Source organism: Rhodamnia argentea, chromosome 3 (assembly GCF_020921035.1).
Source record: "Rhodamnia argentea isolate NSW1041297 chromosome 3, ASM2092103v1, whole genome shotgun sequence".
Lineage (NCBI taxonomy): Eukaryota > Viridiplantae > Streptophyta > Magnoliopsida > Myrtales > Myrtaceae > Rhodamnia > Rhodamnia argentea.
In genome coordinates, this window is record NC_063152.1 from 5,217,656 (window position 1) to 5,242,380 (window position 24,725).

The following is a 24,725-nucleotide window of genomic DNA, read 5'->3' on the forward strand; positions in this document are numbered from 1 at the left end:
CAACATTTTATTTCGGATTGATCGCGACTTTTAGATCTTCCTCTGAACTTATTCCTACCAACAAATATGGATTTGGAACGTTCACTATTCCTCCCTCTCACAAAAAGAGCCTCATCTGTTGCATTATCGGAACTTGTGCTCTTTATCTCCTCGGACATAAATGCGGATACAACGTTTTCAAAGAATAATGCACTAACCAATCGAAACAATTATATATTCCCATGAATTCGGCAGTGAACACAGCAAAGTACGTGATTTATCTTCCTCATCCACATTAACATCAATAGACACAAGCTGCCCACAGATAATATTAAACTCATTTAAGTGTGCATAAAAGAATCACCTTCACTCATTTGAAGGTTGTATAGTTTCTTCCGCAAAAACAACCTACTCACGAGTGACTTGCTCTGATAATGCCTTCCAAACTTTGTCCGAGAGATCTTTCGCCATCTTCTTAGAAGTCGCGTTCACCATGACATTATCACCAAGACATAGCTAGATCGGGCTTCGCGCCTTACGATCGTTCTTGATCCACTCCTTCAATTGATTGGAAGTAGGCGCAATCTCTTCTTCCATCACCTTTGCCTTAGTATTCACCTTAGGTTTTTCTTTTTCTATCGGGGGCCATAGGTCTCTATCCATGAGCAAAGCCTCCATTCTTCAACTTTCATAACTCAAAACCCTTTTCTTCGAATTTCTCCACTTAAATTCGTGATTGACCACCCGATGTCTTCCCAAAGTTTGATTTTTCGAATCTCTCTTCACCAAGAAATCATAACCTCAAATCTCACTCTGATACTAGATGTTAGGATTTGGTGCACAATCGCAATGAAGTAAAGCATAAAAGCGAGAAAGAAAAATTAAGACATGAGATTTTATTTTGGTTTACCCTTAAACTTAGGGCTACGTCCAGCAGAGGATTCTACTATAATTAGTATTTCGCACCTCTCGTTACATCACTCAATTACAAGCGAAAAATAGTATATATAGTAGTAGTTATTCATGAGCTCAAGCCCAAACTACTAATGAAAAATTATGGACTTAAATCGTAAAAGTCCTTTGGTGTCTAGGAGGTGTTGTCTCCTTGAGACCACCGCTAGGGATAGCTCCCCCGAGACCCTTGCTCGCTCAGCGTGGACCACCCACATGCTTTCTTATCGCTTGTCGTCCTTGTTGTGGTTGAGGTTTTTTTTCTTTGCAGATTGATTGGCAGACCCCAATCAAAGAGCCTCCGAGACCCGCCGATTGTCCACAACGTTCCAAGACCTACGAGCATTGCAACTTGGGTATTCGCTGGTTCATAGGTCAAGCACCGCCTGTTCACCACATGAGCTACATCGAGAAGAGCCGAGCTATGAACCATCGCCAGTTGACGCTTAAGTTGCCGTTCGGGAATAGCCACTGGTGTTCGAAAGTTGCAAGCTTGTTCACAAGTTTCACCAAGTTTCAAATTAGGAAAGCAATTCTCAAAATAAGGTAAAAATATTCTGATTTTTGGTTGATTGATACTACCTTGTTTTCTAGTTTGAATTATCTTGCATATCTAATGTTATGTACAAATTTTATTGCCTATTCCAATAAGTAGGTATCACACCCCAACCTATGTATTATAGGCAAGACTATTTACTAATGTTCAAATTAAATTACTAACATAAAGTAAGCATAAAATGAACATTAGACAATAAGCAAAGGAAAAGTAAAATTCAAAACTTATATGTAATGCCTAATTTAAACATAAGATAATATTGCGTTATCTCTAAAGCGATATTATCCTATCAATACCATTAGTAAAATGTCTAGCCTATAAAAGTCCCGTCACCGCCACTTGCTATTTCTCTAATTGGAATTAAGGGGTGCATGAGACCTTGATAGCCTGTGGTAGTGTCTCTCGAAGGGTTGGGAGCTGTCGGACCCAAAAAAAGGAAGATTTAGCACGTTGGGACTGTCGGGCAAACGGGACTGTGGCAGCAGCATGGTTCGTGGCACGAGGCAATTGATTGATGTGAAGGAGACGGCGGCGGCGGCGAAGAGTGGCATTTGTTCGGGTATTCGTCACCACTGACAAAGTGCTCTCTCTACTCTCTACGTGCTCCTCTTCTCTATCCTTCTCTTTATGTGAATTCTCAATATGAATTGCCTACCCTTAATAATGAGGCTTAAGTGCGCTTAAATAGAGCTTTCCAGGGTTACGCTCCACTTTTGGTTATTTGCAAAATAGTTCCCCAAGTTTTGGATAATTGCAAATTGATCCCTGAGGAATTAGTTCTTTTATAGTTTGGTGCAATTTGACCGGATGGAACTGTCGCTTCTCTTCGATAAACATGGGTCAAAAAGAAAGAACGGGTCTAGCCTCTTCCGTCCACCAAAACCCCTTGAAAGATCGGACTCCAGGATGTCATCAAAGAAAGAAATTCCCCCGCTACTGATGGCAGGCATACCTTTAAGGGATCCGATTTGTGCTTTAGGATTGTTTCTATTGGCTTGAGGAAAAGCTGTGACTTTCAGCCGTGGAATGCTCATTGTTGACCTCATTAGAAAGCAAAGCAGGCACATAATAGCCTTTTCAACATTGTAGCGCATGTATTTGGCAGAGAGAAACTTCCCGCGATACAGATAGCCAGCAAGATATGCAAGTGCACTCATCCTTGTGATTGGGTGATCATGGCAAACAAGAATATCTATAAGCATTCGAGCAAATCTCACACCACAATTCTCAGGATCCAGGGCTCCTGCACAGAACTTCACAAACTGGGCAAACTTTAGGTGTCAACAATGCAAGAAACCAAGTAACATCAGTGACTAAATTTACGTTTGCGAGCCTTATCAGAAGTTTATGTAACCATGTGATGACTTCTTGTTTTGTTGGGTGGAGAAAGTGGAAAAGGATCTGCATCTATTTTCCTGTGGAAGTGTGTTGGATCTATAGGTGAATCCATGGAGATTCGGAAAGGGAGGGTGCGACGGGATTAAAGAAAGAAGGAATAGGTGCACTAGAAGTCCTAAAACTTATCAAGAAAGTGCAATTGACTCCTAAAGTGTAACCGAGTTCTAAAACTTGTCAAATTGGTATAATTCAGTCTTTTTGCTAACTTTTTCCAATTGAGCAAATGGAAATATGTGTCAATGATTTGGCGCCCGTCATGTGCCACGTCAGAAGCAATATTCAAAAAAGTAAAAAATAATACAGAAAAAACTAGGATTTTTTCGGGTCAGAAAACTAAATTAAGTTAAAAAATTAAAAACGCTAAAAAAAAAAAGAAAAAATCCAAACTCAAAAATGGCTAGGGCCAAGCTCTTGCCAGTGCTCGCCACCACAACCACTGCGAAGGGTCAGCGGACGTTGCCGGGCCTTCCTAAGCCCGGCGACCCTCACGGGCCTCGGGCAAGGACTTGCTGGCCTGGATATGGGGGAGGGCGCGACCCTTGTTGTCTCTTACCTTCACGATTGTAAAGAGAGTGAAATTGCAAAAGAAAATCTGAGTTCGAAAGGCATGCAACCTGAGTATCGAAGTTACAAGTTCCCATCTTGAACTGATTATGATTACAACAACAAGAACAAACACAATTAAACTGAAAAACCTTATTTGACACTACCTAATGTTCTCATTATTCACCAATTCTAATTTTTTAGCATGGAATAATACACTTCTGCAAGTGATGTGGGGCATGTTGAAGTTATTGTTATTTCACATCGCCTTACAATGAGTCTTATATGCTATTTATATTCATATGTTCTCCCTTCACCTAATATTTTAAGTTTTTTTGTTGGATTTTCTAACATGGCATCAGAGCCAGTGTTGTCTGCATATGTGAACCCACCTCCATTAGTCAATTTTCACATGTCACTCGTAATTCGACTTGCACGTGAGAGGGAGGTGTTGAAGAAGTTGTTGTCCTATACCGCCTTACAAGGAGTCTTATATGCTTTTTATATTTATGTAGTCTCCTTCCATCAAATAGCTTAAGCTTTTAGGTTGGGTTGGACTTTCTAACAGCATACCGTGTCCGTAGGAGAGAAGATGAGGAAGAGAAAAACCAAGTGATGTGGGGGCAGCTGAGTAGAATTTTCTCTTAGCAAATAGGGTTAGGAAATTGCATCATTCCGAAAGATTTTATTTCAATCTTTGAACAGGTCACTGAACCTGAAATTCTAAAGGATTGACTCAGAACAAGCGAAAGCAGTCTCCTGGAAATTACCCTCAGCTGCAAAGTCAGACACTAACATGAGGCCACGCATTTGCACCTCACAAATCTCAGCTCAAACTAGAACTCGAACCCGGATAGACAAAGAAATGGCTCACTACCAGAGCGTTTCATTGATGATCCGCTTCCTTCTAGGTCATTTGATTCTCCTCAGTTTAGTCCGCCTCTCGCGCGCTGATCCTCCTTACCAGCTCTGTTCGAAACATTTGTCCGACAGCACGTTTCAGAATAATCTCGGCAATCTTACAGCGAATTTGTCCTCGAATGCTTTGCTCTCACACTTCTATAGTACCTCTTATGGCGATGGCACAGATAGAGTCTATGGTCAGCACATGTGCCTGAATTATGTTAGGAACCAAGAGTGTCAGAACTGCGTTGTTTCGGCCTCACAGGACATACTGAGGCTCTGTACTAATGATGCCGAGGCGATCGTCTGGGAGGAACACTGCCAGTTGCGGTACTCGGGTCGGGATTTCATCGGCCATTTGGACATCACGGGCAACATTTGGAAGGATAACCTGATGAATGTTTCGCGACCAGACCGGTTCAACTTAGCCGTCAACGCCACTCTGCAGAATCTCACCAGAGTGGCGGCTTTTGATCCTTTGTCGGACAGGTACGCAACCGGCGCAGTCAAGGTTAAAGATGCGAGCGCGTCAAGGCTATACGCGTTGGTGCAGTGTGGAAGAGATCTATCTGGAAGCGACTGCAACATCTGTCTTCAACAAGCAATCGCAGATGTGTTGGGGAACTGTTCCTTCTCAGTCGGCGCAAGGATTCTCAGCCGCAGCTGCTATTTGAGATATGAGCAGTACGCGTTCTATGAAGGCGAAACTGCACCGGAGCCTAATCAAACCACACAGGGAGGTAAGTTTATATCAGCAGTTCTCACTCTCCGCACATGTCCTTTGTACTGGGGTGTACATCATATTCAGGATGAGCGATAATCGCAATTAAGTTCTTCCCGGTGCAGGTAGCAGAAAGAAAATATGGTTGATTGTGATTCTTACGGTCATAGCCGCCGGATTAGCGGTACTTCTCTTGGTGTCCTGCGTTTACTATCGTCAAATCCACAAAAGAGAGAGAAGAGGTAATTTGTCCCCTGATAGTGCTTGTCAACGTTTTTAGGATTCGGAGCACAATCATAACGAAGCAAAGCGTAGCGAAAAAGGGAAAATCGAGACACGAGATTTTATCCCAGTTCACCTGTAAACTAGGGCTACGATTCCACTATAATTAGCACATCGCACCTTTCGTTACATCACTCAATTGCAATCGAAAAAGAGTATATATAGGAATAGCTACTCGTGTCGTTGAAAGTATGAACCACATCTCAACAAATGTCCTGAATCTTGTTCTCCGAATTGTCCCGACTGTTTTCTCGTCCTCATAATTCTGTTTTCTCCTTCACATTTTTCCTTTCAGGGAATAAATCAGTTACCCAGCTCGGCGTGATCCAGAATACTAGCTATGCCAGTGATAGTACGAGTTTCATGAACCAAACTTTTCAACGAAGATTCGAGAAGAATGCTTCGGATTCTCCATTTATCGACTTCGCGACCATACTAACTGCTACTAACTATTTCTCTGCTTCAAACAAGCTGGGACAAGGCGGTTTTGGCCCGGTTTATAAGGTAGGAAGGATGCACAATATGGGGGAAATGACTAAGGACTATTGGGTAAATTTGCTGCAATTTTAGATTATGGTCCTAAGCAGAGACATTGGCGTTCATCTTTTCCAGGGAATTTTAGGAGATGGAAGAGAGGTAGCTATCAAGAGGCTCTCAAGCACCGAGCAGGGGACCGATGAATTTACCAATGAAGTCTTGCTCATAATGAAGCTCCAGCATAAAAACCTCGTCAAGCTTTTGGGATTTTGTGTCGACAATGAAGAGAAGATCCTCGTCTACGAGTACATGCTCAACGGCAGCCTGGATGTGGTCCTTTTCGGTTCGTTGAATGAAACGACATGAAGTTTTGGGCGGTCGATTATCTAACTCATCATTCGAAAATTTTCATTCTTGTTTTTTGTTGCCAGATCGAGAGAGACGAGCAAAACTCGACTGGAGAAAACGCATCAACATTATAAGTGGAATAGCACGCGGGGTTCTTTACCTTCACGAGGATTCCCGCCTAAGAATCATTCACAGAGACTTGAAGGCAAGCAATATATTATTGGACTCAGAGATGAACCCGAAAATATCCGATTTTGGAATGGCTCGAATATTTTCTGGAAATGATGGCAGAGCGAACACAGCAACCATAGTAGGAACATAGTAAGTCCAGTGTTTTGGTCTTCATATGTTGATCTGCTTAATCTCCTGGTTGATAATTAGAAAGTATACCTTGCAGATGCAAATCTGAAGGTAAAATTGCCATTTAAACAACGATATAGCCCCATAGACCCGTTCAGCTGACAATGTTTGTTGAATGTCTCAATTGATCTCGCATTTTGTTTTGTTATTGTGTCGAACAGTGGATACATGGCGCCGGAGTATGCTATGGAAGGACTATATTCGACTAAGTCCGACGTTTTCAGCTTCGGAGTTCTTGTGCTCGAGATAATAACAGGAGAAAGAAACGCTAGCTTCCATCTAACGAGACGAGCACCGACCCTTGCTGCATATGTGTGATATTTTCACTAATTAAGATCAGTATTTGTCTTAATTAATAGGAAAGTGAGGTTACTGATTAGAACATGAATTTGCAGGCATGGCATCTGTGGCAGGACGAAAGAGAATTGGAGCTGGTGGATCCATTGATAATCGACTCGTGCTGCGCGGAAGAATTTAGGCGATATATGCAGATCGGACTGTTGTGTGTTCAAGAAGACGCATATGACAGGCCTACAATGTCGTCCGCGGTTGTTATGATGCAAAGCGAGAGCACAACTCTTACAAATCCTCAACGACCAGCTTTCTCAGTGGGAAGGTTCGCCGAATATCACCAAGAAGTCACGGACAACGGCTCTTCTGTCAATGGCCTAACCATTTCGAATGTCGACGCAAGATGATAAACCCAAGAAAGGAGACATCGAGACTTTGCGAGTTCACGCATCTCGATTGGTCACTCGTGCATTTAGACTTTCTTACAATAGTCTGTTCACTAGTATAACAAGTTCTACGTGTTCATGCAGTATGGTGAAAAGTGTTTCTGTACATATTCGTTCGCCGTGCAGAGTCATGTAATTGTCAAATTGTACTGATGACAACAGCATTTTGTTGAAGTAGAACACTATCGGCTTCTGCAGCTTGAGCACATTGGTATCAAGCTGATCAATTGCCAGCGCCACGCAACAGAAAGAACATAACCAAATGAGTCTTTCTGGCCTAGGACCGCTAGTTTGGACCCTCGTATCCGATTTAACTCCTCCATACTTTCCAAGGTTCTACGGAAAACTTCAGGCAGCTTAATCGACCTTGGCAATACAGTTCTTTAGCTTCCTTGAACAAGCACTGTAATTGTTCTAAGAAAAATTACAGTAGTAGTGAATACTAGTAGGAGAATTGCAAGTAGACAACTTTCCCACTCACTTCTATCAATAGCTCAAGCACAGAGAAATGACAGGCTGTCTAGCATCTTTCATCTGCAACTGGGTGTAAAAGAGGTTGACCCAGAAAAGATTTGTTAAGGTCGATGAAGTTCCTATCATCTGACTTGTCATCACAAGCACACATCGTCACGGTAGGAATAGACAGTCTTGTTATCTCTTTGATTTAGTATCCAAAAGAAATTTTGTTAATCTTGTTGACTTTAAAATAGTTTGGTCAAACAAAATAAAAATCCTGGCCAGATTTTTTCTCGAGAAATTCATTGTTTCTATACCACAAAAAAAAAATTCAAAATTCAAAATTTCTAAAGAATACATGGTCAAACAAAAAGGCTTTACTTTTCTTGCTGGATGATTGTTCCACGCGCTTATGGGCATAGACCTGGAGAGTCTAGAAGAGCAAATTGAAGTTTACAGAAACCACTTTTTTTTCCCCAAGAAGACCCCAGGAATGATTCAACTGTTTGATGGAATACCAACCACAATCAAGTTCCTGTGTTTTTATCAAGCTCTTTGTGACATCCCAAATTTTCCTACATTAGAAATAATTAGAAAGTAAAATAAATCTTATGGATAAATTCTTTAAGGAATTTTTAAGGTTCTACTCTTAATTTTTAGAAAGTTATTTTGAAATTTCTCAAGGGAATTATTTCTTAATTTATTTGGGGAAACTTTTCGAAAATTGGCATTAGAACATAGAAAATGAAGAAATAGCTCTTGAATAGCCAATGCTAAGTCAATCAAGTTTTTCTAAATGATAAGAAGAATGTCATTTTCAAGCACTAATTGATAAGAAAAGAACAATGTCATTTTCATGCAGTTAATTAAGGGATAAGAACGATGGCATTTTCATGCAATTAGATAACTAAAAGAATAACGGGATATAGTTCTTGGGTTGTTACTCTCTTGGTCTTTATACCGGCAATTTCACTTCTTGTTCCTTTGTCATCATCAATTATGAAATTTTGTCTCCTGTGGATCTTTGAATTCTTGGTGCCCTAGTAGCATCTCATTTTCCCTAGAAAGGCTTGACTTTTCAAGGTCTCTGAAGTTTTGTGGCCTCATAAGTTCATGCCAGTCTCCATCAGCAGACAGCACATATGACTGCTCTAGCATTTTCCTGAGACTTTTCCAGGTTCATTACGATGTTTCTTTTCCGGGTTCATTTGGTGTCTATTCTTTATGCAATGCCAATGCCTGCGATAGATGTTTAAATCGTCTTTCCAGAAAATTGTGTTCGTTCCTCGTGACTTCCGTGCTTTCATAGCATGAGTTATCCGGGTGAATGCTAAGATTCGATGTGCCAGAAGTAGAAAATGGAGAGAGGACCACATCTTTACTTGCAGCTCTCACTCATATTGCTGTCAATGCTTGGCCTTCACATTAGTGTCGAAGCAGATTATCTTGTACTTTCCTGTCGGTCAGAATATGGAAATTACTCGAGCAATAGCACTTTCGAAACGAATCTGAAGCTCCTTCTTGATTTACTGTCCCACGACACTGCGAAAACGGGATTCTACAATACTACTGTTGGAGAAGGCGGTGACCAAATTTATGGACAAGCTCTTTGCCGAGGAGATGCCAGTTCCGCAGCGTGCAAGAGTTGTGTCGGCAACGCAAGCCAAGAGATCATGAAGCTGTGCACTGCTGAAGATGCACTAATTTGGTATGAATTATGCCAAGTGCGCTATTCCTTCCAAGATTTCTTCTTGAATTGGGCTTATACTGGTAAATACCCGCCTTCCAATGATCAGAAGAAACTTGCATCAGACCCAGCCCGCTTCTATACCTACTTGATGTATCTAATGAATAACATAACCACTGAGGCTGCGTATGGTAACTCTACTCAAATGTTCGCGACGGGGCAAATAAGCTACTCTGTGAGCCAGACAATATACGGGCTAGTGCAGTGTACTAGGGATATGTTGAACTTGAGCTGTAAAAATTGCTTGAACTCTGCCTTGGGAGATCTAAAATCATGCTGCTATACACGGGAGGGGGCAACAGTTGTTAGCACAACTTGCAATGTGAGGTACGAGCTGGACCGCTTTTTCAATGGCTCGACAACTTCAATGTTGTCTTATCCAGCCTCCGGAGGTAAGAACGTGAAATCTATCGGAAAGTTAAGATTAGTAGGAAAAGAAAGCTATAGTTACCGCCACTAACTTGACATCTATGCTTCTATATGGTTAGAACAAAATCGAAAATGTGGATGAAGTTCATCAGCATGATGGTTATTTTTTGACTTTGAATGCTGCAGGGGATAAATGGAAGAAAGGGATGATTGGCCTAGTTGTGGGTATCGTGGGACTCCTATTAGCTGTTCTTGCCGGATCTTGCGCCGTCTACTTCAACCGGAAGAAAGAAAAACAAGGTATATATGAGAAAATGGATGTTCTAATTCATATTTTTAAGAGAGTTAATCCAGACTCGGGTTCCTTCAGACCTGGAAAGATGCCCGCGTGCTTTGGTCCATGATTTAATAAATCCAGTCAGAGTGGAAATTACCGAAGATGGCAACCTGGTTAGCTCTGAAGAACTTCCTTTCATGGATCTACCCACACTAAAGGCCGCTACAGATGACTTCTCAAATTCAAATAAGCTCGGGCAAGGGGGGTTCGGTATTGTCTACAAGGTAATTTATCTGTTGCTGCCAGTTTGGGATTGTTTGCTGTTGAAGTCCAGTAAGTGGAGGGCTTAACCAAATTAGTTTTCAGGGTGTGCTTTCTGATGGCAACGAAGTAGCAGTTAAAAGGTTGTCGAGAAAGTCTTGGCAAGGTCTCGAGGAGTTCAAGAACGAGGTCATCTTGATTGCGAAGCTCCAGCACAGAAATCTAGTAAGGCTTGTCGGATGCGGCGTAGAGGGAGACGAGAAGCTGCTTGTATACGAGTTCATGCCTAACAAAAGCCTCGATATCTACATCTTCGGTTTATTTTCTCGTGCCCTCCAACTTTTAGAAAGAACTCATCTACATAGAACGTTGCACATGTTGTAAATTGTCCTCAATCACCAACTTTTTTTTCATGATGCCCTTATCTTCAGATTCGGACAAACGTGCTCAGCTTGATTGGTGCACATACATTTCCATTATTGATGGAATTGCTAGAGGACTAGTTTACCTGCACGAGGACTCGAGACTCAGGATTATTCATAGGGATCTGAAGCCTAACAATGTTCTACTGGATCATGAAATGGTTGCCAAGATATCAGATTTCGGGATGGCCAGAATATTTTGCGAAAACCAAAGTTCAGCTAATACAAGAAGAGTCGTAGGAACATAGTGAGTCTGCTTCTTCTGATTTGGTTCAGCTGAAAAATCTAGGAATTTCTTGCTCATGCCAAGGAAAACACTCTAGGAAAAACTAATGTCAACTTTGATATTCGTGACAGTGGTTATATGGCCCCGGAGTATGCAATGGGGGGACTATTCTCTGTGAAATCAGATGTCTTCAGCTTTGGTGTCATTTTGCTCGAGATCATCAGCGGAAAACGAAATAGCGGATTTTATCTTACAGGACACGCTCAGACGCTTCTTGCATATGTATGTTCTACGGTTCACCGGAATCAAAATCTTTCCTTTTAGTCATGTTTTGGTGTCTGCTAATCATTCATTCGGCACCAAAATCAATTTAATCTTGCAGGCATGGAAACTATGGACTGAAGGAAGAGAGTTGGAACTCGTGGATCCTTCTCTAGCAGAATCAGGCTCAACAGCTGAAATATTCAGGTGCATTCACATCGGCCTCTTGTGCGTCCAGGAAGATCCTGGAGATAGACCGACAATGTCGGAAGTAGTGACGCTTCTCGGAGGTCAAACAGGAACTCTTCCGGAACCGAACAAGCCGGCCTTCTCAGTCGGTAGAGTCGTACAAGAAGTCGATCAATCATCGGCAACTAATCTTTCTGTCAATCAAATGACTGTTTCCAGTATCTTGCCTAGGTGAAGACCACAGGCATTAGCTGATTAAGGTTTCATTTGCCTACGGTTGTAAAGTTCTGCCTTGTAAAAAGGAACTTGTCAGTGTTTTGGAAGAATTACTCTGCTCATGAAAATCACTGCATAAACAATCAGGATTATCACACACGGAGAATGTCCGATTTGGTATGCGAATGTCACAACTACAAGACTCTCGGCTTGGCATCAAGAGGCTATGCCAAACCGGAATTGAACCCGGGACGTCTCGCTTCTCAAATCGCTAGGTCCGGGGTTGCCAAGTCGGAATCGCATCACAATCACCGATTTGCTCAACTAGTTCCTTCCTTGGATTGACTTGTGTATTAACATTTTCCCTCAACTAATGCAGGTTTTTACTTGACAGAACCTTCTATTAGTAGACTATAGAGAAGAAGACTGGTCTTATATTGACAGTATAAAAATGAATTTTCCTTTAGGGGAAACTGCTTCCTAGCAATTTACATATGCTACTTGACTTTGAATTCCTAAAACTAATTCTTTGTTTATACCCCTCTACACTTTTGTTTTCTTCTGAGTCTTCCCATGTGCCAATTTTCTAATCCCAATTAACCACCGGATCATGCAAATGAAGGGTCACACATGAGAACCAAGTCTAGCATCAAATCCCACGCAAACTGTTTTGGAGCCCATCTCTCCAATTCGTTGAGCAAGACAGGCCGAATGATTGGGAACCGCCCGGACCGGACCGAACCCGGTCCCCAATTCCGTCAAATTAGAACGTGTGATTTTCGGTCTGGTTTCCCCTGGACTAGACTGATTTTATTTTTTATTTTTTTACTACTTAAATGTAAACCTAATTATTCACCGGTTATTTTCTCATTTCGTAAATGCAATCTTAATTTTAAGAAAATCTGTGTTGCTCACCTCCACTAATGTTCCTCCGGTTTCAGAGTCGGACGAGACTGGACCAGGAACCGATTGACCTGCTTTTGACAGACATGGAAACCACGTGATTTAGGAAAAGGGAAATTTCCATACCATTCCCACTCAAGACTAGATGGAAAGTCTTGGTCTTCTTATCAGGCTCCATTGTAAAGTACCTGCGTTGGCCCGATTCGCGACGGACCGAGTCACTGATAGCAAGGAGGTAAGTGAAAACTCTGGTGGGTGGCTTGAATCAATGACTCTGTAGAGAGCTGATTCCAGAACTGGAGTTACACTTGAGAAATGATCACCTTGTTCCGTCCTCGGGGGGTCTCCAGAACCATCCTGCTGCTTCTTTTTCGTTGCCTTCTTCCTGGATTTCGCGACCCGGTCCTGGCCGACCTCCCCGAAACGCTCTGCCCTGACAACGGTTCATATGCCACCAACAGTGCATATCAGGACAACCTCAATGAGCTCACTTCTTCGATGCAAAAGAATGCTGCTTTCTCCAAGTTCTTCGAGGACTCATCCGGGAACTACCCGAATAAAGTTTACGGTCAGTACATGTGCCTCGACTATGTCTCCAACTCAACGTGCCGGACTTGCATAGCCAAGGGATCTGAAGACCTCCTGAAGCTTTGTCCAAACAAGACGGAAGCGGTCGTTTGGGAGGAATTTTGCCAGTTGCGGATATCCAGCCAAGAATTTTTCGGCCGGCTGACCGAAGTAAACAAAAATCAGTTCAATCCAGAGAACATATCCGATCCTGGCAAGTTCGGGTTGGTGGTGAATGAAACTTTAAGTTTTCTCGCCTGGAAAGCTGCTCTCGATTCTCCAGGGACTCACTATGCTACTAAGGAAAAGAATTTCAAGCTGGGCACGAACATGACTTTATATGCTCTTGCTCAGTGCGCTAAGGACTTAACAGCAGATGATTGTCGCAAGTGCCTCCAAGAAGCAATAAGAAATGTAACAGATTGCTGCTATTTTTCCAAAGGAGCAAGAGTTCTAAGTCCGAGTTGCTACTTGCGATACGAGTTATATGACTTCACGTTGCCAGAGAACCAAAAAAAGAAGGCTGGTAAGGTTATGCCAAAACTTTCTACCTATTATTATTCTTCAACCCATAATTCTGCAGTTGTTACTATCGGAAATTATTGAATCTGTGAAGAGGCTGCAACTATTTCTTGTCAAAAGCAGGGAAACAGTGGCTGATCGAAGTTCTCGCAATTTTATCGCTCTGCTTGGCGGCAACCAGTTTGTGCTCCTGGATTTTCTTCGGGATCATCAAAAGTAACAATCTTTATCCTAATGGTGATCTTTGTGCCCTCCCCGAATTCCAATATACTAGAGACTCATCATTTTTTATTCCAGGGAAGAAAGACCTCGCAGATAGACAGGGTCGACCTCTGCTTACCGGTGACTCTGCTCACGGTATTCTTCCCTTCCGATACACCCGGGGAAATACTCTGACTGAAATTCAAGATCATCCGTATTTTGACATGAGATGCATACTTGCGGCCACCGACAACTTCTCAGATACACTAAAACTAGGACAAGGTGGATTCGGTCCAGTTTACAAGGTGGCAATAGTTTGATCATAAGACAATGTTGGTTGCCGAATTTTAAATAGATAGTCTTGCTTTTCTGGATTTTCTTGAGTAGGTTCGCGTTTTTGATTGGCAGGGTATTCTACCGGATGGGAGAGTAGTTGCGGTGAAGAGGCTAGAGAGCTGGTCAGAGAAGGGTTCCGAAGAATTCAGAAATGAAGTCCTGCTCATAATGAAACTTCAACATAAGAATCTGGTCAGGCTTCTGGGATTTTGCGCAGAGCAAGAGGAGAAGTTGCTTGTCTATGAGTACATGCCAAATAGAAGTCTTGATGTCTTTCTCTTCGGTATATACCAGTCCTGCTGTGTGTCTTGCATAACATGCGAAATATCATATTCATCCGACATTTGGTAACTTCTTTTTTTGGTATAGATGCTCAGAGAAGGATCGAGCTGAGTTGGGGCAGACGTCTGAACATTATCATCGGCATCGCTCGAGGTATGCTCTATCTTCACGAGGATTCTCGTCAAAAAATCATCTTCAGAGACCTCAAAGCAAGCAATGTGCTGTTGGATCGCTTCATGAACCCAAAAATCTCGGACTTTGGACTGGCGAGGATCTTTGCAGGAACAGAAAATGAAGCAAATACTGCCACTTTAGTTGGAACCTAGTAAGTAAACTTCTGAGGCATTTCAGTTTCCTTCACAGGACTAAAATGATGTTCTAGAATTCTTTCAAGTCATATAAATCTCGGCACTTTTGGTTCAGACTCTATGTTGCTTCATTTTGCCACGAGCTGACATTTTATACTCTACCTAGTGGTTACATGGCGCCGGAGTATGCGATGGAGGGGTTATATTCCATAAAATCGGATGTCTACAGCTTTGGAGTTCTCTTGCTTGAGATAATAACGGGGGAGAGAAATGCCGGCTTTTGGCAGTCGAGACGTGCCCCGAGTCTCCTAGCCTATGTAAGTTATGACTTGATTACACCTCCGGTTTTCACGCCATTCACCTAATTAAGAGTTGATAAATCGAAAAACAATCTAAATGAGAGATGTTTTGAGGTCGCAATAGAAGAAAATTTGGAAGATCAGACAGCAAAATACAACAGATGCGCTTTGGCATTAGACTTGTAAAGCTTTAATTCTTGCTTATGCTTCTTCTGTCGGACCTCGGTCACTGCATCATTGGCTCTTTTTGTGCACATTGACGAATATTACTAGCTGCGTTACCCAATTTGTTGGTCCATTACATCTTTTTTCTCTGGCAATTCCTGGTTGGCGTTTAGCATTAGAAATGATGGGATGACACAACTTTATTGCAGGCATGGCAACTATGGAATGAAGGTAGAGCAATGGAGTTGATGGATCCATTGCTGCACAACAAGTGTTGTCCTGAAGAATTGATGAAATGCGTCCATGTCGGACTTTTGTGCGTTCAAGAAGACGCGTTCGACAGGCCCACCATGTCCGCTGTCAATGTGATGCTCAAAAGGGATGCTGTAATTCTCCGTCAACCTCTCAAACCCGCCTTCTCGGCCAGCAGATTCACTCATCAGTCCAAAGGAGGTGTTGATGATGATGACTGTTCCGTTAATGGCTTGACGGTTTCCACTGTGGCGCCTCGGTGAGAAAAGTCTGCCCTAGGAGATAAACACGGTTCTCCGCACAAGTGTACTGCTTGGACAAGGTAACGCATGTGCTAGTTATTCACTAGAAAACCGATTCTCAACCATAAGCTGTCTAATTATGTGTGATGCCCATCTCAGCACAAAAGAGTACAGTGTATGTCCTAGAGAAGATCATCTCATAGCACTCTGAGTTCTCTCTGAACTACGTCCAGTCTTTGTACAGTCCTTCTATTCTCTCTATCTGTTACGTCAATATCTGTATAAGGATGGTTAGTCGTTCTGTCGTTCGTTACATACATAAATCGACGACATTGTCGCATTGCAAGCAAGATGTCAGTTGAGATAGCATCTCTTGACGACTCACTCTCTGTGGTAAACCATAAGTGAAGCTAGAGGGATACTTTTACTGATAATATTCAGAGGTTGTTTGGTTGCGAATGGAGGATTTGATGTTGTTACTTCATGTGATGTTACCTTGCTATGAATTCTCTCTTTCTAAACTAGATGCTCCACACTCTCTTTCTAGCTGTACACTAGCTTAAACTATTGCAAGGTACTCAACAGCCAACAGGCCACAGGCCAGTCGTTATATACTTTATATAAGCAAAATTGTACATATAACCAAACTTCACAGAAGACATGGTTCGAACCAACGATAGATCGCTTGAATTCCAAGTAATTAAACCAAAGTCGACAAAAGAGTCGCTCACAGCGCTTCACTTTGTTGTATTTAATTACTGGCCGACCCTTTTCACTGTTACCGGCAACAGCAACTTCCGGTCGAAGTTCGAGGGGCTAGCGTCCCCTGCAGCCCCCGTCCCAGCGGCCTCCTATCCATGGTTGACCCATATATCCAAGCCGAACAATGAAGCACTCCTATCTATGGACTTGACCCATGACCCTCGAATAGACAAATTCAAATACAATGACTTCTCTCAGTATTGGATTCCAGCCGTCATCTTTGAAAAGCATCTTCTCTAACTCCCAAGGAAACTTGGCCATTTCATTGGCTTCACATGCTGCCTCCACTAAATCCAGATGTGGGACCTCACGTAAAGGAAAAAAACCAATGCTGGGTCTCTGTCTAATCCTAAATTCTTACATTGATTTGATTTTGACGTGCGTTCAGTTGCATTTGGGCAATATTCTTTCACGTTGGAAGTTATCTAAAACAAATAGAAACAAATACAAGGCCCCATCCTGTTGGTCCGATTCCCTTTCAGGAAAATAAAAAATTCTTGGTCCCCTGAGTCTTTCATCTTATGTCAACCTCAAGATGCAACGGTGAAGTTTCTCTCTGCCTTCATGCCAACAAGAACTTTCTCGTTCTCTGAAATTTTATAATAATTCCAATCTTGACCAACTTGAAGATTCTCTGCTCGCTTTCACTATTTTGAATTGTCTCCATGTGATGGACCTTTCAACTTCGGAGAAAATTTCTTCCCTCACTGTTTATGGAAATCATTCCAAGTTAGCGCCTTTTCGCTTGTCTAGAATTGCTGCTTCGACCCAGAAAGATGGCAAGAGATTCGACTCTCGTCGCCTTTTTCCTATTCCTAGCGTCAGTTTTGTTTTTTATACCACCCATTGATGGAAACGATCCTCTGCACGTGCTTTGCCCACCCGAAAAACCCAATTCCACTTTTGGCAGTCCGTTCAGGAATAACCTCGAACAGCTTCTGGGCAATTTGGCTTCTAGCACTGCAAAGACAGGCTACAGCGGCAGTTCTGCTGGGGATGGCAATGGTCAAGTGTTTGTTCAAGCACTTTGCAGGCCTGATGTGGGTGGGAGTGCTTGTGGGGATTGCATCAGGATTGCTAGCCAAGAGATCATGAGCAAGTGCAATAAGACAGATGCTGATATTTGGTATGATTATTGCCAGATATCTTATTCGTATAGTAATTTCTCCTCCGCGATGACTTACCTTGGAAAGTACCCAGTTAGTAATAATCAGGAGAAGAACGTATCGAATCCGGACGAGATGAACACTGTCCTGAAAAAGTTGATGGATCGTCTCAGAAGTGAGGCCACATCGGCTTCGTCAGTGTTTGCGGCGGGCAGGTCGAAATTGTCGAGCCAAGAACATGTTTATGGCCTTGTGCAGTGTACGAGAGGGATCTCTGGGAATGATTGTAATACATGTTTGGAGTCGGCCTCTGGGGATCTGGCAACATGTTGCTCTGCTAAGCAAGGTGGAATCGTCGTCAGCAGATATTGCAACGTGAGGTTCGAGCTTGACCGCTTCTATAATCTGCATTCTAAAGGTAATTTATTCGGATTCTTTGCTTAGACAGTGTTATTGGTCGCGGATTATCGATGCCTGTAGAAATTAGAAATGAGACCTGGTGATAAAAACAGAAACTGTTTGCGAGGAAAGAGCAGTCCTGAAGCTCAAGTCACCTAAGTGAGGATGGTAAAATCAGCTATGCACAAAGAAATCCTTTTGTGTCCATGTGATTCATTCTAACTGATAACTTTTCAGATGAAAGTTCTCGAACTGAGTTTTATCGATATGAAGGATGTATCAGAATTCCTCTGGGGATAATAGATTAAGTACAAAATCTGCAAGATGCAATATTTTTCCCAGCAGAAAATTTTTACAACAAAGTTTCGTATGACAACAGAGGGATTGGATCGACCCGATGATCTACCAGCTGTCATAAAGCATTTTATTGACCCGATTGGATTCCAAAACATTCGGTAGTTTCTTTATTAATCCGCTTGATGAGCGGTCTTGTTGGACATCTTGATTCTTGAGCTGATCCTAACTGTTTTTATTATTTCTGTAATCAGCAAAATTGCCTTGCTGACTACTTGAGTCCTCTCTGTGGGAGTTGGAAATTGGATGTTGAACATTTCTTAGTTATTTGATCGTGACATTGTAGGCTTGGGGAAGGCAAGGATGATTTTGTTGGTCACATGGATCCTGGCAGGGGCATTGCTACTTTCCCTTGGGGTTTGTGTTGCCCGTCAAAGACCGAAAAGGATAACAACCGGAGGTATATTGAACAAGTTAGCTTCAGTCACCAACTGATATCTTGGACACTGTTACTCACAAGAATTTGGATTTTTTTTTTTTTTTTATTACGTTTTTTGGTTTCCCAGATGAAGACAAAGACGAGAACGTCTTGCTACAGGAATTGGCGAAGCCCGATGAACTATCGGTTTCAAAAGGGGATCTAGAATATTGTGATGATATGCTTGTCATGGATTTGGAAACTCTGAGGGCTGCCACAGCCAACTTTAGCCTTACAAACAAGCTCGGACAAGGCGGGTTCGGCATTGTTTACAAGGTTAAGCACCTCGATGGGATCATACTCAACTCGGTTGGAGAATTTCCCTGAAAAGCATAAACTGATGACTATTCTTTTATGTTGTTCCAGGGAATTCTACCAGATGGAAACGAAATAGCAGTTAAGAGGCTGTCGAGGAAGTCGTGGCAGGGAGTAGAAGAGTTCAGAAACGAAATCACGCTGATTGCAGAACTCAAACACAAAAATCTCGTGAGGCTTTTGGGGTGGGGCATGGACGGACATGAGAAGTTACTCATTTATGAATACATGGCCAACAAAAGCCTCGATGTCTTCCTCTCCGGTTAGCTCCCCGTATAGTCTTTTTTCTCTCTCAAGTGAACCGAACTCCTATTGCCTTTACGCCTTCAATGACAATTGTGTCAGCTACTACTTTCAGATCCAACGAAAAGTTCACAGCTCGATTGGAGAGCACGCTACAACATAATTGATGGGATTGCCAGAGGACTGCTTTATCTTCATGAGGATTCCGTGCCGAAGATCATCCACAGAGATCTAAAGCCAAGCAACGTCTTGCTGGACACCGACATGGTTGCCAAGATATCGGATTTCGGCATGGCAAGGATTTTCTCAGAGAGGCAAAATGTAGCAAACACCAGAAGAGTTGTCGGGACTTTGTAAGTTATGCCTCCCCTGCCTCGTACAATTCCTAATCTTTGGGCATTCGGTTATTGTCTTTTGCATTACTGTTGAGTTTCCGTTTTCCTCAGCGGTTACATGGCCCCAGAATATGCAATGGAGGGACAATTCTCTGCAAAGTCCGATGTGTTCAGCTTCGGAGTCATCCTGCTCGAAATCATCAGTGGGAAGAAAAATAGTGGCTTCTACCTCACCAAGCGCGCATCATCGCTGCTAAAATATGTAAACTTCTTTCTCCTCGCATGCTTGCATCACGATTTTAACCGAATCGAGTAAGAGTTTTGAAATCACCTAGATGACATATCAACGTGACACTTATGAACTATGCGCAGGCATGGCTTTTGTGGAACGAAGGGAAAGAGCTTGAATTCCTGGACCCTTTCCTGCTGAAATCGTTCCCCCCGGCCGATGTGCGTAGAACCGTTCAAATTGGGCTTTTATGCGTGCAAGAAGATCCAGCGGGCCGACCTCTCATGACGGATGTGGTGGTTCTTCTCGAGAGTGGACCTGCCGTGCTCTCTCAGCCGAAACAACCTGCGTTTTCGGTCGGGCGAGACATCCCCTTGGGTAGGCTCTTGGAGCCAGAAAGTTCTTGTACCGACAATGTTACTGCTTCTACAATGTCACCACGGTGAATAGAGGCTATTGACATCCGAACATTCGACATCGACAAGATTCTCGGGTTCATGGGAACTAGGGGTAACATGTGCTGCTGGTCCATGCATGAAATTAAAGTCCATGATCTGTCTTAGTTGTCTGATACTAGGTAGATAGAGCATAAATAGGTTTTAAAGCAACCATGTATATAGACTGGATCTCAGAAAGAATGATGATGGCCGTAACTAGATGAACGGCTACCTTCATGTGTATAGGCTTGGTCGTAATATATAGGTGTCAAGGCATACATTCACACGCAATACTCTTGAAAGTTTTTAATGAAATTTGCGCAAATATTTAACATATTGACCGAAAAGTATTTTCCTTTTTTCTTCTTTACTTTTGATTAGTCGGGACAAACGGGCCGTAGCACTCGAAAATTTGATTTTTACTCGATATGATCTCTTGGCCAAACATGTGGCGAGCAACCTAAATGGCTTGTAAAATCAAAATCTTGCAAATCGGGGAAGATTGTGATCCCAATTGAATTTTACAAAAATAAAGCGGCCAAAGTGAAATTGAAATTAAAATAAAATTACTGACTATTTTTTCAGATTTTTCTGGCCACATTTCGTATTTTTCTCAATTTTCAGCTATTTTTAAATGAAAAGAAAATCCAAAAATGTAAAAAAAAATACCAAAAATATTTTTTTTTGTCAAAATTGGTTCCCTAAGTGCGACAAGGCTTCCAATATTGATTTTTGAATTTTACAAATTTATTTTTATTTTTGGTCATTTTTCTAAAATTAAACTTACTAAAAATCAGGTATCGACCGCTCGTAAATTCAAAATATTGTAAAGTTATCATGAATATTTAGTTAATTTGCGTTAGACTTGTGGTCCACACATAACCGAAGTTCTAATCTTATGCTACTTTATAGAAAATATCTCCTGAATGTCTCTTTTTTGCCATCTAATCGACAAAACATGAATTCTCGCTTCCCCGTTCAACCTAAATCACCGCCTCTGATTCCAACGGCTTCGCCAATGCCACCGCCGGCACAAAACCCACTTGATCACGCCTACGGGCTATTCCTCTGCCGTGGCAACATCCCCACCTCCGCAATGTGGCTACTGTGTAGCGAACGCGAGGAAGGAAATACTCCACAAATGCACTAAAGAGAAAGACACCGTCATTTGGTAAGACCGCCGAATGCTGCATTGCTCGAACCAATTCCATTTTCTTCGTCGAACAAGAATCGCCAGCCTTCAACCCCTAGCAGCTTCACCGAGTTTGCTGAAGGACACGACCAGTGAATTGAAGGAGAAGGTGGGGAGCAATAGGTCCAGGGAGAGTTTTGAGGTCGAGGACGCCGGCATCACAACCTCGGACCGGCTGTCCATGTTCGTGCAGTGCACGCCGGACTTGACGGAAGTCGATTGCCAAAGGCAATCTTGCGAGTGGCCATCGATAATCTGCCGAGCCATAAGGCAGGCGGGAGAGTGTTGGCCCCAAGCCGCAATGTTGGGTTCGAGCTTTACAAGTTCTACGATGAGACCGCTTTTTACGAAGCACCAGCACCGCGCCAACTCTTGCTCCGCACCTCCGGCGGTTGTAGCTGCTTCTCCTCCCTCTTCAACAGTGAGATCCAAAGGAGTCGGCATTATGTTTCCATGTAATTTTGCGTTCTCCGTTGCACTTCTTTGTGATGTGTGCCTATGGACATGTTTTCGGGTTTATACTTCCGTGCTAATCCGTTTTCACTATGTACTAGTAGCCTCGGTTTGGACATTATTTTTCCATTGGGTTGGCTTGTTTTTTTAGCATCTCCCTATCACCTCCTGATGTTTGCTACCTTTGTGGCTTACCGCCGACATCCAGCGAGGTCCACTCCGCCGGTTTTCGATCTTTATCATCTTGGGAACTAACTCTGGTCACTTGGTGGTTGATTTCGAAGTTCTTACAGGACATGCTCTTCTTGCATATGTATGTTCTACGATTCACCGGAATGAAAATCTTTCCTTTTAGTCATGTTTTGAGCTGAAAATGTCACACCCCAATTCCTACGAGAATAGGGTAATGACACGGCCATCCTTTCACTCAAAGGATGCAGCCTCAAAATGTACCCTATTTAACTTGATATATATAAAAAGGTCATGCGGTTACGGATAATGAGCCTTCTATAAACCAACAAAAAGATACGCGTAGTCGGCAAAGATTTTAGAAGCTCATCAGCTATACATACAACTTATACAAAAAAAACCCCCTATCAAAAGTCTCCCTTGCTAACGAAGCACTCTCCTACTTGTGCATCACCGAAGAACCCGAAAAACAAGTAAGGTGAAAGGAGTGAGCTAACATGGCTCGATGAGTAATACATTTCTTCTAAGCGGATCAAACAATCACCGTGCACCTTTATAAAAAATAATATACTTCCAGCAAATCCTTTTACATATAAGGTTAACAACACTAATAACTTACAATCATAGATCAACAATCAATGGTCAATCCATTGAGTAATCCCAAACCAAGTATCAATGGTCTATCCACTAATTAATCTCAATCAAAGCAAAAGACAATGATCCACTTCATCGACTACTAGAATGCTCTATATCGGACTATGGTCACGTTTAGCGCCGTGACAAAGGCGGCCAAGTTCACCTCTCTTGGCTAGGTCTACCACCTATATCAGCCGGTGGTGCGGCCCGGAAGGACATCCCGATAGTATGCATACCTCTCCCACTCAATGGGTTTTTAACATAGCGATATGAGCATGGCACATAAAGCACAATCTCCAATAATCCAATCAAAATCAAAATCATCTCATAACAACTCGGACAAACTCCACAATAGCATTTATCGACAAAATGCATTTCATAAACCGTATATAGCTTTCAGATATTCCCTTCGCAAAGCATTTATTCAAGGCATTTCGAACGATTTTCTTTTCAAAACTACTACAAACAATACCTTTCAAAGCTTTGTCGGTCAACGACAAAAGGTAGTAAAGGTTCGATCCAATTATGCAAGAAATATGCTCTTTTCTTATTTCATAACATATCTAGTATTCTTTTTTTTTTTTTTATAATCTCGAAACATGAGTTTACAAACTCAAAGAAGAAAAGTACTACTCACACGATAAAGCCAAAATTCAACTACGTTGGTCACTCGAACCGACTCATCCAAATCATATCCAATATATAGAAAAACGGATCAAATCGAGTAACAAGTCATCCTAACGCACAACTTAGCTAAACTACACTTATTAGTGACAAAACAACAACTACGCGCCAACGGAAACTTATCCCTAACAGAAAATCAATGCTGTCTGCTATAGTCAGCTCGCGCACCAAAACTGTTAAGGCCATAACTTCCTCCACCAAACTCCGTTTCAAGCCATCTTACTGTCCACGCGAAGCTTGTTCAACGTACTACAAAAGTCTCAACATAGCCAACCTCAGCCGATAACTAGAAACTAACCAAATCAGGCCTCGAAGTTTACTGTTCGCGCTGTACTGTAGCGCATCCGAATTAAAAATCTTGTTCCGGGCAAACCATAGTGTCAAATTAAGATCCGTCGACTCATGCGGGTCCATAACATCCTAAAGTTTCTTTTTCAACCAAAAACGCAGCCAATCGCCGATGAGATCATACACAGCAGCTCAGTTTCCCCAAAAATCCCAATTTTGCCCTAAATCCGAAAAATCACTTCAATAGGAGGGAAGAGAGGTGCGAGCCCTTACCTAGAGCTGCGACACGTAGTGGAATGAATTTGGTGAGACGTTCGTGGCGGGTGGCGCGCGCACGTCACTTTTTTTTTTTCTTTCTTTCTTTTTCCCTTTCTCCTCTCTCCTTTCCCTTTCTCTTCTTTTCTTCCTTTCCTTTTTCTATTCTGCTCGTGCAGCTTAAAAGGGGTGGCTGACTGCCCTCTTTTGCCTTTTCTTCTTCTCTTTTTTTTTTTAATGGTGGGTCCACCACCTTGGTTGACCTGGTCAAAACAAGGGCCAAATATTACATTCTACCCTCCTTAAAAAAAATTTCGTCCTCGAAATTCGGATAACTGAACTTACCTCAATTTTCGAATAAATGAGGATACTTGCGTCTTGTGTCCTCCTCGAGCTCCCAAGTGACCTCCCTCACCGTGTGATTTTGCCATTGAATTTTTACATAAGGGATCGTACGACGCCGTAACACTTGATCCTTCCTGTCCACGATGCGTAAAGGCTGCTCTTCATATGTTAAATCTTCCCTTAACCTCAAAGGAGTATAATCCAATAAATGATCGGGACTTGGCACATATTTGCGCAATAGAGATACATGAAACACGTCTTGCACTCCGGATAGTGCCGGTGGCAATGCCAATCTGAAAGCAAGCTCACCAATCTTCTCCAATATCAAA

At 42.3% G+C, this 24,725-nt stretch overlaps 4 protein-coding genes across 5 annotated transcripts; all 4 read left to right on the forward strand.

Moving 5' to 3' along the window:
* Nucleotides 1-4,242: 4,242 nt before the first annotated feature.
* On the forward strand, nt 4,243-7,477 carry LOC115728137 (cysteine-rich receptor-like protein kinase 10). Of its 2 annotated transcripts, none has more exons than XM_048276959.1 (7): nt 4,243-5,070; nt 5,177-5,293; nt 5,629-5,837; nt 5,946-6,153; nt 6,242-6,479; nt 6,680-6,830; nt 6,914-7,477. In XM_048276959.1, the coding sequence occupies exons 1-7, from the start codon at nt 4,293-4,295 to the stop codon at nt 7,214-7,216; spliced, it is 2,004 nt and encodes a 667-aa protein (XP_048132916.1). In that variant the 5' UTR covers nt 4,243-4,292; the 3' UTR covers nt 7,217-7,477. The 2 variants fall into 2 exon arrangements, with proteins under 2 accessions (XP_048132916.1, XP_048132917.1); XM_048276960.1 differs by having other exon boundaries at nt 5,641-5,837.
* Nucleotides 7,478-8,967: 1,490 nt separating this feature from the next.
* On the forward strand, nt 8,968-11,857 carry LOC125314511 (cysteine-rich receptor-like protein kinase 44). Its single transcript, XM_048276961.1, has 7 exons — nt 8,968-9,850; nt 10,014-10,127; nt 10,198-10,388; nt 10,471-10,681; nt 10,797-11,034; nt 11,145-11,295; nt 11,396-11,857. The coding sequence occupies exons 1-7, from the start codon at nt 9,070-9,072 to the stop codon at nt 11,696-11,698; spliced, it is 1,989 nt and encodes a 662-aa protein (XP_048132918.1). The 5' UTR covers nt 8,968-9,069; the 3' UTR covers nt 11,699-11,857.
* Nucleotides 11,858-12,893: 1,036 nt separating this feature from the next.
* On the forward strand, nt 12,894-16,028 carry LOC125314296 (cysteine-rich receptor-like protein kinase 15). Its single transcript, XM_048276253.1, has 6 exons — nt 12,894-13,675; nt 13,795-14,177; nt 14,281-14,400; nt 14,496-14,815; nt 14,965-15,115; nt 15,472-16,028. The coding sequence occupies exons 1-6, from the start codon at nt 12,898-12,900 to the stop codon at nt 15,775-15,777; spliced, it is 2,058 nt and encodes a 685-aa protein (XP_048132210.1). The 5' UTR covers nt 12,894-12,897; the 3' UTR covers nt 15,778-16,028.
* A 1,128-nt stretch (nt 16,029-17,156) lies between these two features.
* On the forward strand, nt 17,157-20,533 carry LOC115733661 (cysteine-rich receptor-like protein kinase 10). The gene is made up of 7 exons (XM_048276964.1): nt 17,157-18,042; nt 18,664-18,777; nt 18,884-19,071; nt 19,162-19,372; nt 19,469-19,706; nt 19,800-19,950; nt 20,061-20,533. The coding sequence occupies exons 1-7, from the start codon at nt 17,295-17,297 to the stop codon at nt 20,361-20,363; spliced, it is 1,953 nt and encodes a 650-aa protein (XP_048132921.1). The 5' UTR covers nt 17,157-17,294; the 3' UTR covers nt 20,364-20,533.
* Nucleotides 20,534-24,725: the final 4,192 nt, after the last annotated feature.